The 18,321-nt window shown below is 34.8% G+C and overlaps 1 protein-coding gene across 7 annotated transcripts in view; it reads right to left on the reverse strand.

Moving 5' to 3' along the window:
* Nucleotides 1-18,321, reverse strand: part of up (Troponin T, skeletal muscle) — a 108,122-nt gene that overhangs the window by 14,308 nt on the left and 75,493 nt on the right. For 5 of the 7 annotated variants that reach the window (XM_069840084.1, XM_069840082.1, XM_069840079.1 and 2 more), the window contains 6 exons: nt 16,608-16,772; nt 16,472-16,525; nt 14,793-15,011; nt 8,387-8,457; nt 5,231-5,252; nt 4,049-4,129 (listed from right to left, as the gene is read on the reverse strand). In XM_069840084.1, coding sequence (XP_069696185.1) covers nt 4,049-4,129; nt 5,231-5,252; nt 8,387-8,457; nt 14,793-15,011; nt 16,472-16,525; nt 16,608-16,769 — 609 coding nt within the window. In that variant the 5' untranslated portion in view covers nt 16,770-16,772. Of the gene's footprint in view, nt 1-4,048; nt 4,130-5,230; nt 5,253-8,386; nt 8,458-8,506; nt 8,578-14,792; nt 15,012-16,471; nt 16,526-16,607; nt 16,773-18,321 lie in introns of all 7 variants that reach the window. The other 2 variants (XM_069840081.1, XM_069840080.1) reach the window with 1 other exon arrangement.

Consider the following 18,321-nt stretch of genomic DNA (forward strand, 5'->3'; position numbering starts at 1 on the left):
AAGAAGTCATCTGACACAAAAGAAGCCGTACGGGACCTTCCTGCCAACATATTTCAGCGGTGCTTCCAGCACCTATACCAACGTTGGCAGAAGTGCATAGCGGCCAACGGCGACTATTCTGACGGAGGATGTGGATCTGTTTAAGTGTACGCCGTGTTACGCGGCATCTTGTGAGACATCCTGATTTTTGTGGGTGCCTACTCTCCAGGCGTCAGTCTCAGAACTTAATGACTGTACCACGTATACATATAATGTGTATATAGGTATGTGTACATACATGCAGTGTCACAATAAAATGTATATACATTTTGAATGTTCATATCGCACAAAAGAATGAAGACAAAATGATAGAAATAATGCTAGATGGTAGTGCAATACCGGTACCTTTACATTCTTCGCTTGGTAATAGTATACTCCTCCAGAAGGTACTAATAACAATGGAAATGAAAATGTAATAACATTGTGTTGCGATTTGTGTTCAAGAGCAATGATACAGCCATTTTTCTTTGAAGTGACTGTTACAGGTGCCGCTTACTTAATGTTGTGAAACAACGCCATACTATCTCTCATTAATGAACTGGTTTTGAATTGTGAATGAATGAATAATGAGGGAAAAAGGAGGGATTATCAATTAAATGGTACACACTGTTAATCAGGACATCGCAAGAGAGCTTGGACTCATTAATTTTTATGTGAGTTCCTAACCTAAAGGTCATTGGCTTCACTTCGTGCACTGTCCCACGTAAGGGCCTAAATAAATTTTGCTGGGGAAAAGTGTCGAAAAGACCATCAACTAGTAGAATGTTAGAACGTCAGGTGGCTGGGCAGCTAAACCAGCCAGACTTGAGTATCCCTAACAGCACGGACAGCTACTACCACTACATTCCCCGCCCAGTCAGCTGAAAGAGAAAAGTAGCACCTCTAAACTCAATTCTCCGACGCCTGCCAAGACGTTTAAGAAGTTTCTCTAATGCCAAGGCTCTGTTGCCAGTTGAAGATAAGGGACGACGAAGTTTGTACTTTCGAAATGTAGGTATGTTGGTGGGTGATATGTTCGTGGTCCATTTCTTCAAGGGCTCATCCCGACATTTGTCTTAACGCCTTAAGGAAACCACAGGCAGGATGATTGGTCTCAATTTAAGAGACCAGTCAATTGACCCATGAATAGTGACTTAGTAAAAATCGAGGGATTCTCTGAAAAAGAAACATTAATTACAAGAGTAATAAATCTCTTCAAAAACCAGGTTAGACTTGGTAGGATGTTAAGAGTCCTAACTATGTGAAAGAGTTGGGCATGATTGTTATCCTCGTTCTTACGATTGAATACATTGGTCGCTGATAACATCATTCTTAATACTGGATGCTGGGCGAGCCATGCACTGAGTCCATCTCTGTCAGTCTCTCCGGAATAAGTGGGATCCAGGTTACTGTTTTAGGATGAAAAATGTTACTTTCAATAGGATGGTGGGCTCCCATATTACCACACTGATGTGATAAAGTTTCTTGATTTCATTTTCTCTAGTACAGCGTTTCTCAAACTTTTTTGAAGTGGGGACCACTTTTTAAAGTCAGCACAGTTCCGCGGACCACCTTACTCTTGTTCCCGTCGAAAGCAAATTTATCATTTTCGTAGCATATTTTAATACCAGTATATTTATATTTTAAAATTGAATTAAGATTCGGTACTTTGGTCCTCTGTTATGAATTCGGGTGGTCCCTGGCTGGATTACAGGCGCGGCACCAGATGTGCAGGGAAAAGATGTCGAGAAATGCCACGTATATAGTGCTTTAAATCCATCTTTTGTTGCTGAGAGTAGAATGGGAAGTCGATAGACGGTTAGGGTAATAAATTTATAAAATATCTGTACTGGGAGAAAAAGTGAAATTCGATTGTCATGTGTCATTTCCAAACTCTGAAATTTTAAGCTATAGTGTGATACGCAATTCGTTCGAATTTTTTTTTCTTCTGTCTTTTTTGAAGGACCACAAGGGCAGACCACGAGGACCACAGGTGGTCCGCGGACCATAGTTTGAGAAACGCGCTCTGGAATATGGATAGGACGAATAGGAAGCGTGGAGTTATCACCAATAGACTTTAACGTGTAGGTACTCTAAAGAAAATTATACGTCATAAAATCAAGAATAGTGCAGGATCAGAGACACGAAATTGAAATTGCCTATGTTCCTATTCTGTCACAAACAATATAGCGCATTTCTCACTCAGTTGCATGTCGTTAACAATGCATTGACGATGGTGGTACCGGTAGTCATTTTGAACATTTGTATCTTTAAGGCAACCAACATAAGAATGAAGTAACATCTGTTTACTTTACTTGTTAAATATATGCAACGGAACATGTATACTTTTTATTTTGTAATATGCATGTCTACAGTACAATAGTCCTAGGCTTGTAACAGTAATTCGGTCAATAAAAGAAATCTGCACAAGAATTAATTCATCCAATCTAAGACATTGCGACAAGAAGCTGCAGAGAAATTGGAGTGTTAAATAGTTGGCTGAAAATACAGAAAAGGCAAGAAAGAATGTTACAAAAGCATTAAATCGGAAATGTAAACCTAAACAAATTACGTTTACAGTTCTTGTAGGATAAGAACAAAAATCCATATCTGTGTAAGATTTAAATCTAAGAAGAAGTGTGTAGAAATTGACAGGTAGCCATAAGATGGGGATTTGGTAGCATGAAAGTTTGTAATACAAACATAACAATAAGCCCTCAAAAATCTGTTTTGGCTATGTTAGTGATAATGATAGAACTGAATCTGATGAGTTAAGGGGAGAGGATGGTATTTTTTGGTGAAAAATGAGTAAATTTTCAAAAACATTTTTTTTCTTTAAAATACCCTATGATATGTGTGGAATGCATAGCATAACATTTTGTGGGTATTTGTGCCCTTATCGGATGTTGAGTCGCTATTTTTAAACTTCCTGCGTTATGGATTTTTAAATCACTCGCCCACTTTTATAGTTGTTTCCGGTAAATTAAATTTTCAATTTTTTTTCTTTAAAATACTCTTTGATATGTGTGGAATGCCTTGCATAATAATTTATGGGCATTTGTGCCCTTATCGGATGTTGAGACGTCATTTATAAACTTCCTCCGCTATGGATTTTTAAGTCACACGCCCCCTTTTATCGGTTTCCAGTAACCTCATTTTTTTTTCTGCTACATTGCCAGACAAAAATGGATATAATTTCTGAATTATTAAAGATACATGCACGAAATTTAGAACACACATTCTTTAGACTATTAGGAAACTTTTCTCTGTAACAGAATTTTCTTAGTTGATTTCATTTTAAAAATACGTCCGTTAGTTTGCAAGAAAGGAAATCAGAAAATTGTTATTAAATTTTAATTGTTTATTTTACAAACGTAGGGAGCAATATCAAAATTCTGTTGCAGACAGTTTGTAGAACATGCTTTTGCAAATACATTGCAAAAAACTGTTTGAATCTATCTTTAAAAACTGTTTAGATATATCAGATTTAGTACAATCTTGCATTAGGTATATTTTTTTTCAAATTTGGGCTCCCAAATAATTTTTTTTTTTTAATATTTATATCTGTTTCATTTGCTACAGCTATGAGCTCTCTACATACAAAAAATTAATATTTCACACCAAATAGGAAAAAAGTTAAAAAAAATACCATCCTCTCCCCTTAAGTTAATTGTTAAAAAAATAAATAAATGAAAGAAATTTAAAAACTGTGTAATTGAATTGGATAAGATGTTGAAATGTACACTTTGCATAATATGACCAATGTCGACTTTTACAATTTGTTTTCTGCTGCGTCTATGAATAGAATCATATTATTTATAAGACTGATAAGGATAGAACTGAATCCGATGACTGTTATTGTAAAAAAAAATGTTTCTCCTTCAATAAAAATAAGACCACTTGAGAAACTATACAAAATTGAACGGTACGAGAAGTTGGAATATGGACTTTGTATAAAGTGATTAACGTCGATCTTTACTATATTTTCTGCTGCTGCTTTTAATGAATAAAAGCATATAAATATACTTACGCCTTCAAAGAGTTTCTTCTTGTCATCGTACGATCTGGTGTCCACACGACGTTCATATTTGGAGGCTACTTGTATCTTGGGCTGTAAACAGTATCAGTATTAGATTAATGTCATTGCAAAAGATACATGACTCCAATGAAAGTAATTTCGTACTAAATATATACATCTCATTCATGGGTTCATGCCTATTAGACTGTTTTCAACTAACTCTAGGTCTCAAGTTTCGAGTCATCGAGATTCCGAATAGTAGTTGATCAGTTGGGTTCTTGATTTCAATTTTTAAATAAAATTATTTTACATCTCATGTATAATTTTTTAGATTGCATTGGTCTTGCTTAAGCTGATAGTTTCATATTGAAATTGTATGTTACAGTACATGTTATTACTTAGTGCAAACTTTCAGCATACGATTTACTACAGTACAATTTCTTTGGCAACATTTACGGAAGTCAATGCAATATAAAATATAGGCAGAAATTATCGGGAATTCTATCATGTGACAGAACTGTCTGAAGAAGAGTGATATTTAATTTTAATATAAATCTGTACAAAACAACAATTATTGGAGTTGCATTTTCGAAGTGCATAAAGTAATTTAATTGGATCAGAAGGTAAACCCGAAATTTTCTTGCGAGTCATTGTGAAATGTATTTCATACTATACTGGTGGTCCAGTGTGCAGCATATTCAACTTTTAACCGGTCATAGCACATGTGGAATGATGATCCCAGCATTAGTACAGTTGTTGAAAACAGTTATGAAAAATGTTTTTTAGACCAGCCTATGCGTTTACTTAGTAGAGAACCTTGTAATAATTATCATAGCCTATATGTATTAGGTACTATGATGGTTTTGATATTAGTAGTAAGATATTCGTATTTTTATTCTGCTTTCAAAGAGAAGCATTTCCTTCATACCAAATGGCAAAGACCATCGTACTCCACTGAAAGAGTTATTGACGTAACTTCTGCATTGAATTATGTACAGAACGTTTGATTGAGCTGTGCGTTTGAGGCTGTCATGAATTTTACTGATTTGAATTTTGTCTAAGTAAACGTTTAATGAATGTCAGGCATCATCCAATGAATGAATATTCTAATTTTGTATTAGTCTATCAATTTTTTTATTGATCGTTATTACTTGATATAACAAGAAAGGAACATGTAACAATATTTATACTTACTGGGTATTTGCCTGTCAGAGCTCTGTAACAAAGATAAAAAGTGAAAGGAATTAGGCTATTTGTATAACAAAAATTAAGGATTAAAGTGACGGAAGTTACCTGTACTTAAAACAGATAGTGCCATGTAAATCGCATACTGCTATACTTTGTCATTACACTTATTATTTCACGGAAAATTTGTTTGCGAAAAACATTTCGATTTGAAGAATATTTAAATATTTAGTAATTATTGTTCTGAACTACAGAACTTTAAAAAGAAACTCATATATTTTTTTGAGTCCGTCATACCTTATATTTTAGAATATTACAACACCCAAACATTTAATATGTTAGAGGTCTTTTATTTGTTTCTAGGGGAACAATTCTAAATTTTTTTAACTGGAGAAATAAATAAAAAATAGAAAAAAAAAAGCTATAAGATCAAATAGTTGTCACAATTATTAAATACGGCAACATTTGTATGAAATGACTGCTATATAATACAATTTATTGTATATCAATATACAGGGCTTTCATTTCAAAACTTGCCAGTCTAAATAACTAATTATTTAAATTTAATTCAATTTAAACAAAAAAACCTCAATTTAGATATTGAGGGGGAAGTCTGAAACCAGGTTTAATTGCATTTTAGATTTCACCCCCACCACTCAGCCTCCCCCACTTTGAAATTTAAAATGACATCCCTATGTTTTTATACTTAAATATGAAAGAGAATTCAATTGTTTATACACCTCGTTAATTTGTTTTCGCATCTTTTGTTTTCTGTCGTCACCTGGCAACCTGTATTTTCGTTATTATCAGTTGATTGTAGTACGAAAACACAGCTTATTTTGTGTAATTTCCTAAATATAATCAATAAGGATGATTTCTGTTCCCTCTTGTAGGGTATAAACCATTTTAAAATAATTTAATACACGAACACAATTATTACATGAAATGCTCAATAAGTTTTCGTAGCTTTATTCTCTTCAACTCTAATCAACAATAACAACAATCCAAGTTGCCAGGCGACGATAAAAACAAAAGATACGAAAACAAATGAATGATGTTTATAAACAATTGAATACTCTTTCATATTTAAGTATAAAAATATAGGGTGCCATTTGAAATTTCAAAATGGTGATGGCTGGGGTGTGGGGCAATGAAATCTAAAATGCAATTAAGGCTGGTTTCAGACTTACCCCTCAATATCTAAATTGACGTGTTTTTTTTTTTTTTGCTTAAATTGAGTTAAATTTAAGTAATTAGTTATTTAGACTGGGAAGTTTTAAAATGAAAGCCCTGTATATTATTCTTGTTCTTTGTTGTAATTTTTTTTATCACTTTGGATGTTGTTAATTTACAAGGCACGGCACAATAATTTATTTACGTATTACAGAAAATTTATGTTATTATGAAACATTTTTTCTGAACCCATGTAATTATATTCTATAATATAGGCCTATTGTGTAATCAGTATTTTTTTATTCTGTGTATATTTTGTATATTCCAATATGAAATTTAATCTTGTATTACAGCATTTATTTCTAATTAGTTTGTATAATGATTAATGGAATAATGAAGAAGAAAATAATATAACAGCTTATATATTATTTCGTTGGTTTTAATTTATTGTGCTTGAAGAGATATTAATCTTCTATTGACATTTAATTATTTAAAGCATGGTATATTGTTCTTTCTTCTGCAATAATCATTATCACAAATTTTACTCTTTTCTTTTAGTATCATAATTTTGATTTACTCTCTTACCCTTGTTGTTTCCTTTTGGTTCCTAATTACTGTTCCTGATGTTTATGTACAACATTAACTACAGTAATTAAATTGTTATTTACTACATATGTGTCATACATGAGCTAGTTATATGATTATGTTGTTAATAAATTTATAACTAGAGCCCGGAGATGTTTGCAAAAAAATAGACATTAATAATAATGTGCATACAGATATACACAAAAATATAGGCCTACTAAAATGTAGTTACGTCGTTTTCCACGCGGTAAACTGGACTCAGACGCGATGAGTCCAAATGGAATTCGTTTTAAACATGGTCGGTTTTGAGTAGGTTTAATAACTGTAGCATTTAATTTCCACCTGATACCATTCAGCCATTTCTTCATTCATTATTATCCATAAAATGAAATACATGGCAGATTCATACTACTGCTGTAATGTACACCTTTTGACACGGAAAATGGTCGCTGCCTTGCTTATATTTTTCAGTGTCGTTCGGATTAACTAGCGATTCATCGTCAAAATGACGAAAAGTAAGCATTAAGGATGAAATCAAGTCGTAGGGGTGACGTATCTATGTGTCAGGAAATGACATTCCCTACGAATACTTTATTGCTTAGCGGTCGAATCTCTCTAAGTTATGTAAAACGCACGTGTGTAAACATAGCGTACACGATTATCTAGAGCTATTCTGAGGTGGAATTTCGTCTTTGAACAGCGACCAATTTCCGTGTCAAAGAGTTTATTGTACCTACAGATTTTATGCTCGATAATAGACGCAAAAAGTAATCTATGAAAATTATTCGTGAAATTATTCATTTGATCTAGGATATTTATTTTAATGAACATTAATGTAGAAAATAACAGTAGACCTACTGTCTAAATAAATCTGATTTCAAAAGCATGTATTTTTCTGTGGAAAATTACGTAAACAATTCATACAGCATGTTTTCCTACCAGAATGTAGATTTCTGTGTACATTGAAATACGTAAATGTAAAGTCGTCGACCAAAGGGATAATTTTCGAGGATTATCACATTCGCATATGTTTCAGAATTATATAATTACTCAATATGCATTTTGTGTACGTATACATCCGGGCTTTACTTATAATATTTCGCATCAGTGCACTTTTTCACGTATATACGCATGTGGAAGCATACTACAGCATTTAGAAGCACATGGAAAGCGTTATGTATACTAAACTATGCGGAGACAGAGGTGCACTGGTTTTTCATTGTATAACTTGTTTGAAATGTCTCGATAATGTATAGACAGGTAAATTATCATACAGACAATGGGTCCAAGTGTGTCATATTTATTAGGCTAGGGTATTGTATTGTATTGAGGGGATGGCTTTTAGATAAATTGATATTCGTGATATTGGCCAGTGCACATCTGATCACATGATGCCTGCATACTTACTCTGGGTCCAGTCCCTTCTTGAGAGCTTTGTGCCTAAGCTGCTGCTTCTGCCTTTCCTTCAGCTCTTTCAACTGCAATAAGCAAAAATATTATACTACATGCATTTTCGTGTGTACTCACTCTGGGTCCAGACCTCTCTTTTGGGCTTTGTGGCGAAGCTGTTGCTTCTGCCTCTCTTTCAGTTCTTTCAACTAGAACAAATACACACTGTTACTGCACTAGGAGCACTTGATGTGGTTCAGACAGCATTTTGCCGTCACAGCTCCGAACTGTGATAAATCCTGAAAAATCTCTGTAACAGATAATAGGTTTGTTCCAGCACCGTTCAGAATCGATTCTGCTCATGCGCAGTATCTCAGTGTGCGTTCCAACAAGATTGGAACTGATTCCGAGCCGATTCTGAACTTCCAGTTCCCTTTTTCAACATGCTTCAGAACTCGTTAGGAAAGAGGGAATTGGTTCCCGATTAAGAGCAGGAACTGGAAATTCTGGACTGCTGACGCAAGAGCAGATGACTTAATCTGAAGCGTGATTAAAATTCTTCGAAACTAGGTAGGTTAAAATAAAAAAAAAATAATCCATCAAGAGTGATTTGGAAGGTGATAGTGATATACAGGGTGTGAGGTAAGGTAGTACATTTATTGTAGGATGTGATTCCTTAAAATATAACGAACAAATAAGTCTAATACCATTTTGCTCGTTTTTGCTAGGTTTTTGAAGAAATAATACTTCTATGCCGACATTTCGATCGCGAATTTTACGAATACTGTTTAAAATACAGTTTAATTTCTTATATAACAACGGAAAGAACGTTTGTTATGTTCACGTTGCATCAGCATTTTAATTAGAAAATTCACTGATTTCGAATTAATCGATTGAAGAAACATTGATTGTCGAGTCACGTACAGAAGGTTTAAAAATCTGGCATCGCTGTCGAGACGGCAGACGGTTTGCGTAATACTCGCAACTGATCAGCTGGTTGTGATGTTTACATTGCATTAGTGTGCAGTTGGATGTACAGCGATACAGTTTAGCTTATTTCAAAACTACGAGATCCCAGAGTTCACAAACCGCGAGTACTTAGACATGATCCAGGCCGCGGAAGAAATTCGGAACAGTGAAGGACTGGCCAGAGTCCCTCATAATTGGACTAGAAGATGTGAAAGCTGCACGCACGCTGATGGTGGACATTTTGAACAATACCTGTAAGATGTGTGTGGAGTGTGGTTTATACTGTTTATTACTCTTTATTTCATTATTTTCTCCCAGAATTAGTGATTCGTAAAACAACAAACTATAATGTTAATTACATCTTGTTCACAAAGTTACATTAATTGTAACTGAAACTTCAATCCTAAGTGTTTTCACTAATTTGGACATAATTTCCTGATTTTCACGTTATTTCTTGTTATTACTATACGTATTTCTTGCTTACATTAAAATTATTACGCCATACTTAGTATTGAATTGTTAGTGTATTGCATTGTAAGTTGATAATTCTGTATTCATTATTGAACTGCTCTCGAACGCGAGGTATTTTGTTTATTTGGGTTATTAATTTACATTTTCTGACATTAAATTACACAAACTAAACAACTAACAGTTACGTCCCTATACGGAGTTCACGTAGGTCAGTTTTGCAAGGTATTCAGTGAAAGGTAGCTGAGCTTAACCCATCCCCTTCAAGTCGCTGACCGCATAGGGTGTGGAGTACTACTTATGCGGCGTTGAGACATCTTGCAATTGCCGTCAGCGCTTTCGAAACACTTGTAATTATCTCACTATCCGTAAGTCTTATAATTTGTTTTATTTTACAAAACTTACTCTAAATAATGAGATCTATAGCTCCTGTCAATTAATGTACTACCTTACCTTCCACCCTGTATTTTACAAAGAATTAAGTTCGGGAGGTGTATATAATTTATTTTAATATGAGAAGAAACTCCGAAGGCCTTGAAAGAAGTTCAAGAAATGTTTCAACAACGTAAGATCCCAAACTAGTTCTGACACCGTACACATTGGCGCATGCGTCGAAAGAAGTTCGGTATTAGTTCGGAACGCGTTCTGAATTACTTGCTGGAACAAACCTAATGGCGATTTTGTCGCAGTGTGATTTTATGTTAAGTTGATTCTTGATGATTACGAATGTAGCCGAGTTATCCCGAATATGACTGAATTATATGACGATACATGGTTCGCTACTACGAGACCACAGATGTTTATGTTTACTGGTCTAATACTAATTGGTATACCGATGCCATAGATATTATATCAACAATAGAAACAAAAACATAATAATATATGTACTTTATTATACGATTATTAAACATTTATTATTACTATGTTTATAACATGTTTAGTTAGGTTTCACGAAAACGTTTATTTGTAATTGCTGTTAATATTTCAGTATTGTTATGGAAATCTTAAAATATCTTTCTCCAATTGAAGGGCGATTGAGAGAGAGAGAGAGAGAAGTTTCGGTGGCCACTGATCACGTAACTCATTTCCCTTAATTACTGCCCCGTTTAGACAGCTACTAGACGTTTTTGTTGCCTTCAAACAGTCAAATAATAGGTACACTGGTGTATTATTATATTGGTATTGTATCATGTTATAACATATTTCTGTTCATCAAAACGAATAAATGGAGTTCTAACTGAACGACGTGGCTCAGACGGTAACATTTGAGACTCACATTCGAGAGGTCTCGGATTCAAACTCATGGCCGGCCAGTCTGTCGGATTTTTCATGATTTCCCTGAGTCACAAATGACGGATTGGAAATTTGCATACCATGATTCATCACTGCTATAATCACCAATATCATAGACATTAGAACACAATATAAATCAGTTACATGAGCATAAGTCATCTATAACACATAAGAAAAGAAACAGAAACTCAAGAAATTATAGTCAACGGCTTACTAATATAGTTACTATACACACATGATATGACCATAGATGTGAAAGCGTATATAAATAAATGTATAAAAAATGGAGTGTCGATGATAAAATAATTTTCTTGGCATATAGTATATTGCAAATACTAAATTCTGTAGGGTGTAGGCAAAGTACTTATTCTAATAGGAACTTAAGAGAAATACATTTTATAAACATTGACGTTGAAGTGAAATAAACAGGCTTGTTTGTTTCATTTGAATTCTTGTAGAAGAGAATTGAAGTTATGAGATCTGTGTATCAGCAATAACCGATTAATATAGTGAAATTCGAGAAAAGTTGGTGAAGCAATGATAAATAATTGTACAAGCTATGTGCATATTTGTATACTAAATAAATATAACAACATTATTGTATGATTTTCAAGATTTTGTAGCGTTATTTCCAGCTTCATTCTTGAGGAATCTGAATTTCTCTCTACAATATTTAATCTACATAACAGCATTTGCGAATAGCTAATTGAATTTTGGTAATGATAACCATAGTTGAATTTTGTATGATACAAGATCTTCCAATACCAAGTCTTTTAATAAATTTGAAGGTGCACCATGTGCAGTGTGCGGCATATAGCCTATATACATCTTACCGGCATTATAACCTGTCGTAGCATGCGTGTTTTTTGGGGATATTCGAACGCTTTGTCGCTCGGGAGGAAAACTAAACGGCGGTAAATGACAGTGATTTAGGCCTATAGTCCCATACAAATAATGCTGTAGTAAGAGGTAATAGAAAAACATTGTTGATTCTACGTTTTTTCAACGTATACGTTGAAAATGATGTCCACCTTTCTGGATGCAAGAATCTCATCAGAGAAACTTCGAGATATTCAAGCAAGAATATAGATAAGTCCTAGGAGATCTTCACACTTATTAGCACATGTCACAAAGATCAGCATTAAGAGGACTGAAAATGTTGCACTTTTATTCTTATAGAGTGACAGTGGTTCATCCAGGCCTAGGCACTAATACCTCAATCGAGTCACTGCAGACTACCCCGTATCTCCCGACTCAACTTTCCCCGGCTGAGACAGTAATGTTTTGGCCTGATAAGAGTAGACAGGAAGGTTGCCATTGTTCAGTGACGGATGTATAAGGCAGGCTTCATAGCTTTTACGAACTTTTGGTTCTCGCTGGTCGCCTGAAATCCATCACTTATGCACAGTGCCTCACTGTGTGTTTGTTTACAAGGCGGTGTAAGTGAAACGGACATGGGCGAGGATTTCTGAATTCCCTTTCACTTCCCCGTTGTGCCCAGGAGTGAGTTTATCGATTACAGCAAGTGGATCCAGTCACTCACGTGAATGTGTAAGTGGATTTTGCAGTCTCTTTATGACGGTACTGTTGATCCATCTTAATTAATAATGATGAACGAAGCTTGGATCATTTAAGCGATTATATACACTTTCAGAAAACATGGCACTAGGACACTGAAAATTCTCATTTAGTGCATGAAGTACCTTTTCACGCTCAGAAAGTGGGTGTGTGGTGTGTCATTACTGTACGCAGAGTAATTGGCCCTATTTTCTTTTACGATACAGTCATCTTACTAAGTTATGTGCTTTTTTAATATTGACTGAAAATTAAAAACAATATGCTTACTTTCAGAAGAATAACTCCATAGAACATACAGCCGCTATATCATTAGAAGCATTAGAAAAAGTGTTTGATGATCCCGTAATGATTGGAAAACATTCAAGAGCTGTTTCCCTGGATTTAAATGTTTGTTATATTTTTCTGTGGGAGAATTTACAACCGACAGTTATGGAAACAATCCACACACGCTTGACGTTTTGTTATTACCTCTTACCGGCGCATTATTTGTGCGGGACTAAATGCTTAAATCACTGTCATCCACTGCCGATTCGTTTTCCTCCTGTGCGAGAGAGCGGTCGGATCTCCTCACTAAACACGCGCGTTACAACCGTTACAATGCCGGTAAATTATACATGCCACGCACTGTATTTCCATTCAAATGATTCGAGATTTCATTTCTGAGATCTCTGTTTTTATTCTATCATTCCATACTGGGTTAGTTAAAAGTCCGCACCACCTAATTAACTTTTGAAGCGTACGGTTCAGTGATATGAAACTTCGTATGTGAGGATAACCATATACTTAGAACTCAATAATGGTATTACCGAGTTTTTTCTACTTCCGGTTAAACCGGAAGTAACTCCAACTCTCTTATTTTAAATGGAACACCCAATATATATTATTTATTTTTTAATAGTGCTCATTAAGAGCTTTTCAAAAAGTACCCACACTCGATACTTCTGTACAAATTCAGTGTTGCTAAGTCAAGAAAACAGAAAAGTGTATCGAATATTAAAATAATAAACGCACCACCTAAATAACTTTTGAAGCATACGGTTCAGTGATATGAAACTTGGTATGTGAGGATAACCATATGCTAAGAACATAATGATATTACCGAGTTTTTTCTACTTCCGGTTTAAGCGGAAGTAACTCCAAGTCTCTTATTTTAAATGGAACACCCAATATATATTTTTTATTTTTGAATAGTGCTCATTAAGAGCTTTTCAAAAAGTACCCACACTCGATACTTCTGTACAAATTCAGTGTTGCTAAGTCAAGAAAACAGAAAAGTGTATCGAATATTAAAATAATAAAATACTCCTTCCTTAACAAAAACTCACCTTCTAAATTATGTGTTCAAATTGGTAGCCCTCAGCTGCTTTACAATGTGTCACTCGATCATAGAAACCATTTAAGGAATAATTCAACCAGGCTTTAGGAATATCTTGCACCACTTCCATTTTTATTTAGCAACACTGAATTTGTACAGAAGTATCAAGTGTGGGTACTTTTTGAAAAGCTCTTAATGAGCACTATTCAAAAATAAAAAATATATATTGGGTGTTCCATTTAAAATAAGAGAGTTCGAGCTATTTCCGGTTAAACCGGAAGTAGAAAAAACTTGGTAATACCATTATTGAAGTCTTAGTATATGGTTATCCTCACATACCAAGTTTCATGTCACTGAACCACATCCTTCAAAAGTTATTTAGGTGGTGCGGGACTTTTAACTCACCCTGTATATACCATTAAGTACGAGAAAAATTCGTACCGGCACCGGGAATCGAACCCAGGACCTCTCAGCTGTGCGCGCTGAGTGCTCTCTAACCAACTGAGCTATGCCGGGACCCGATTCACGACGCCGGCCGAACTCCTCTCGATTCCCGGTGCCGGTACGAATTTTTCTCGTACTTAATGGTATAAAAACAAACTGACTAGTCATACTAGTCGAGTAAAATATAATGAGGTGGGCGAGACCTCATTCATATTTGATACATAACCCTGTATATCTTTGCATAATGAATTTAATATTCATATAATTCCAGCAAGACTAGCCTGCAGCAATGCAGATACTGTATTCTTAATTCAAATTTAATGAAAGTCACGTTCACAGGCTCAATTCTTTACGTACGTCGTAGTCCTGGCGCTTCTGCCTCTCCTCCAAGTCGTACTTCTCTGTCTCCAGCTTCACGATAGCGTCCCACAGTTCAGTGGCCTTGACTTTCAGCTTGTCCACGTTCAGATTTTCGATCTCCAGGGGCTTGATACGGAAGCTGAGAGAGATCTTCTTCTCTTCTTCAAGCTGCTCCTTGGTCTTGTTCCTTTCAATCTGGGCTGATGACATGTTGAACTGCAAAAGAGATCACACTTCTTAGTTTAGTATCGTCTTCAACATAGCCTATAGTCACAAAATGGAGTGAAAGAGTTGAGAGCACATGTTAGGATTGATTGAACTCTCTTGTCTGCTTCGAAACATTTATTTAATCCTCAAATGCGTTATACTTGCGTTAATTTCGTAACAGTGTTTGAAAGAGATGACAGGAATAAAGTATGTTTCATAATGGGAAGATTAAGACAATGAACTTTCTGAAAATTATATACCAAAATTATTCTAAAACAATGAATATGGAACAACCTTCCTCAAAAATAAATTTAAAAAGTGAATTACGAAAAAAAAGATGCAGCATTTCACTTATATTTTTTAATATGTTTATTAATGACTGCAACCGCAAATGAGAAATACCGATAAATGTTAGTCCCAGGATACAATTAAGTACAAAATAGAACGAATTTAATTATTTATTACCGGTATATGCCTATGTTACTGTACTTTGCAAAAAATATGTTTTACAATCTTTCTAACACAAACTATATCAATCATATAGCTAAAAATATATGTTCGATTATAAAATATAATAATAATAATAATAATAATAATAATAATAGTAATAATAATGATTTTTATAATAATTACCGTGTATACATTTATTTACTTTCATTACGACTAAATTCCTGTCATTCTTAGTTATTATAACACTTATTTAGCAATCAGTGCCTTCATAACTGTCTACTTTTTCCACTGCAGTAGGGTAAAGGTTGGTAGTACTGTGATACGAGTAATATTCTGATAGTTCTTTTTGAGAATTTCTTACAATTTTACTGAGCGAGAGAAAGATCGGTTTTTTTGCGTCAACGTATTAAGGGGATGTTCGTGGTCCTTCTCTCGCTTAGTAAAATTGTAATACATTTTCAAAAAGAACTATCACAATATTATTCGTATCACAGTATTACCAACCTTTACCCTATATTGTTATGTTTCTGTTTTCTCCCTTAAATTTATGCATCAATTTACTTGCTAATTAGAATTACTATGTGCTAATGAAGGCAGGACATTACAATTTTCATTTAAATTTAAGAAAGTATTTCGAAGTCTTAAAATATTTAAGACTGTTCTAAGAAATAAATTTATGAAAATGGATATCCCCAGTTTTCTCCTGCATTCCTGGAATACGGAAGAATAAATATATAATTTTTTTTTTTTTGGTACCAAGTATGTATATACTGTGCTTTCATTTTACGAGGAAACTAGATTACAGTGGAACCTCGGCGTACACTTTCCTGCGCGTCATGCTTGCTCCCACCGCGGCGGGGAGCGTGTTCCGTTACTACCGACGAACCGACTGCTGAGATGTTTTGTGGAAGTGGCTTCCCACGCTGCGATCGGGAGAGCAGGAAGTCGGCCGGCGGCGGAATGATGCGAAGTTTCTTCGTAAAATGAGAGCACTGTAGAAGCTACACATGGCTACTTACTGATGGATCCTTCTTCTGGATGGTGAAGTTGGGGCCCTTCTGTTGTTTCTGTTCCTGTAAACATATAAGCACACATTAGTATATTCATAGACATGGTAACATATGCATCGACATACGAGTATAACGAGGTCTGTACCTTCAGGGCTTGCATCATGGCTTGACGCTTCTTCTCTGCTTCTTCTAGACGACGTCTCTTCTCCTCGATGTCTCTCTGTTTCTTCTCCTCAATCTCCCGAACTCTCCTCTCCTCCTCTTGCTTCTTGCGCTCGGCCATGCGCTTCTCCTCATCAGCTCGCATTACCTGTTGATTTCAATGTAATATTGAAGTTTTTGCAGAACAAGAATATGAACAGAAATTACATTCTAAAGGAAAATTAATAGTTACACAATATCCAAAAATCTTCTTTAAAAGAAGAATGTTACAATCTGAAAGAATAAATACGAAATAATTTACATACATTATTTTTATAAGATGATGAGATAAAAATATGGAACATTACGAATATGTCACTAAAGTATAATGAATAATGGAAGAGTACCGATATTTATATATATACAGAGTGTTTCAGAAATACTTTGACAAATCTTGGGGACATGTTCCTCACAGCAAAACAAGAAAAAAAAAGTTCATATAAACATATGCCCGAAAATCCTTAGTTTTTTTAGTTATTAATGAAAGAACATAATGAAACATCTGTTAAATATTGTCAGCTTGGCAGGAAGTATTGCAACTTCAATTCAGAAAATCATAACAATGGAAGTGGAAGCAAGAGGAGAACATTTTGAACATTTGTTATGAGTTTCTGAATTGATTAAAGTTGCAACACTTGCTGTCAAGCTGACAATATCTAACAGATGTTTCATTATATTCTTTTAATTAATAACTTAAAAAACTAAGGATTTTCGGACATATGTTTATATGAACTTTTTTTCTTGTTTTGGTGTGAGGAACATGCCCCCAAGGTTTGTCAAAGTATTTCTGAAACACTCTATATATTTAATGTGTAAATAGGAGAATGTTTTCAGAACATGGGAGGAGTGATAGTAGGAGAAAGATGAACAAAGTGCATAAGATTTGTTAATGATATGGCGTTGTTAGGAGAAGAGGAGACGATACTAGGAGATATGCTACTGGCGATAAATGACAGCTGTGAGCAGTATAGGATGAAGATAAATGAAAAATAAAGAAGGTAAATGTGGGAATTCTAAATGAAGAAATAGATCAAGTATATGACTAAGTACGAGTACTTGGGGTGAACTATAAGTAGTAACATGAGCTGCTGTCAAGAAGTCGAAAAGAGGATAGCTTTTAATAGAAAAAAGAGCACCTTCTGCGGATCTCTGGAAAAAGAACTAAGGAAGATACTAGTGGAATGCTTTGTGTGGAGTGTGGCATTTTATGGGGTAGAAACATGAGCATTACGACGAAGTGAAGAGAAGCGACTAGAAGTATTTGAAATGTGGATATGAAGAAGGATGGAACGTGTGAAATGGCCAGACAGAATAAGAAATGAAGCTGAGTTGGAAAGAGTGGGTGAAGAAAAAATAACGCTGAAACTGATCAGGAAAATAAAAAGGAATTGGTTGGATCACTGGCTGAGAAGAAACTGTCTACTTAAGGATGCACTTGAAGGAATGTTGAACGGGAGAAGGGTTCGGGGCGGAATAAAATATAAGATGATAGGCGACATTAAGATATATGGATCATAAGCGGAAATTAAGAGTAAGACAGAAATAGATTTTGTTACGAATCAGTAGTTTTTCTAAGCCTTGAATTGATAATGGTGGCGGTGGTAATGATTTTGATAATAATGATGATAGTTACGGTAGTGGTGGTGGTGGTGATGGTG

This window comes from Periplaneta americana, chromosome 11 (assembly GCF_040183065.1).
Source record: "Periplaneta americana isolate PAMFEO1 chromosome 11, P.americana_PAMFEO1_priV1, whole genome shotgun sequence".
NCBI lineage: Eukaryota > Metazoa > Arthropoda > Insecta > Blattodea > Blattidae > Periplaneta > Periplaneta americana.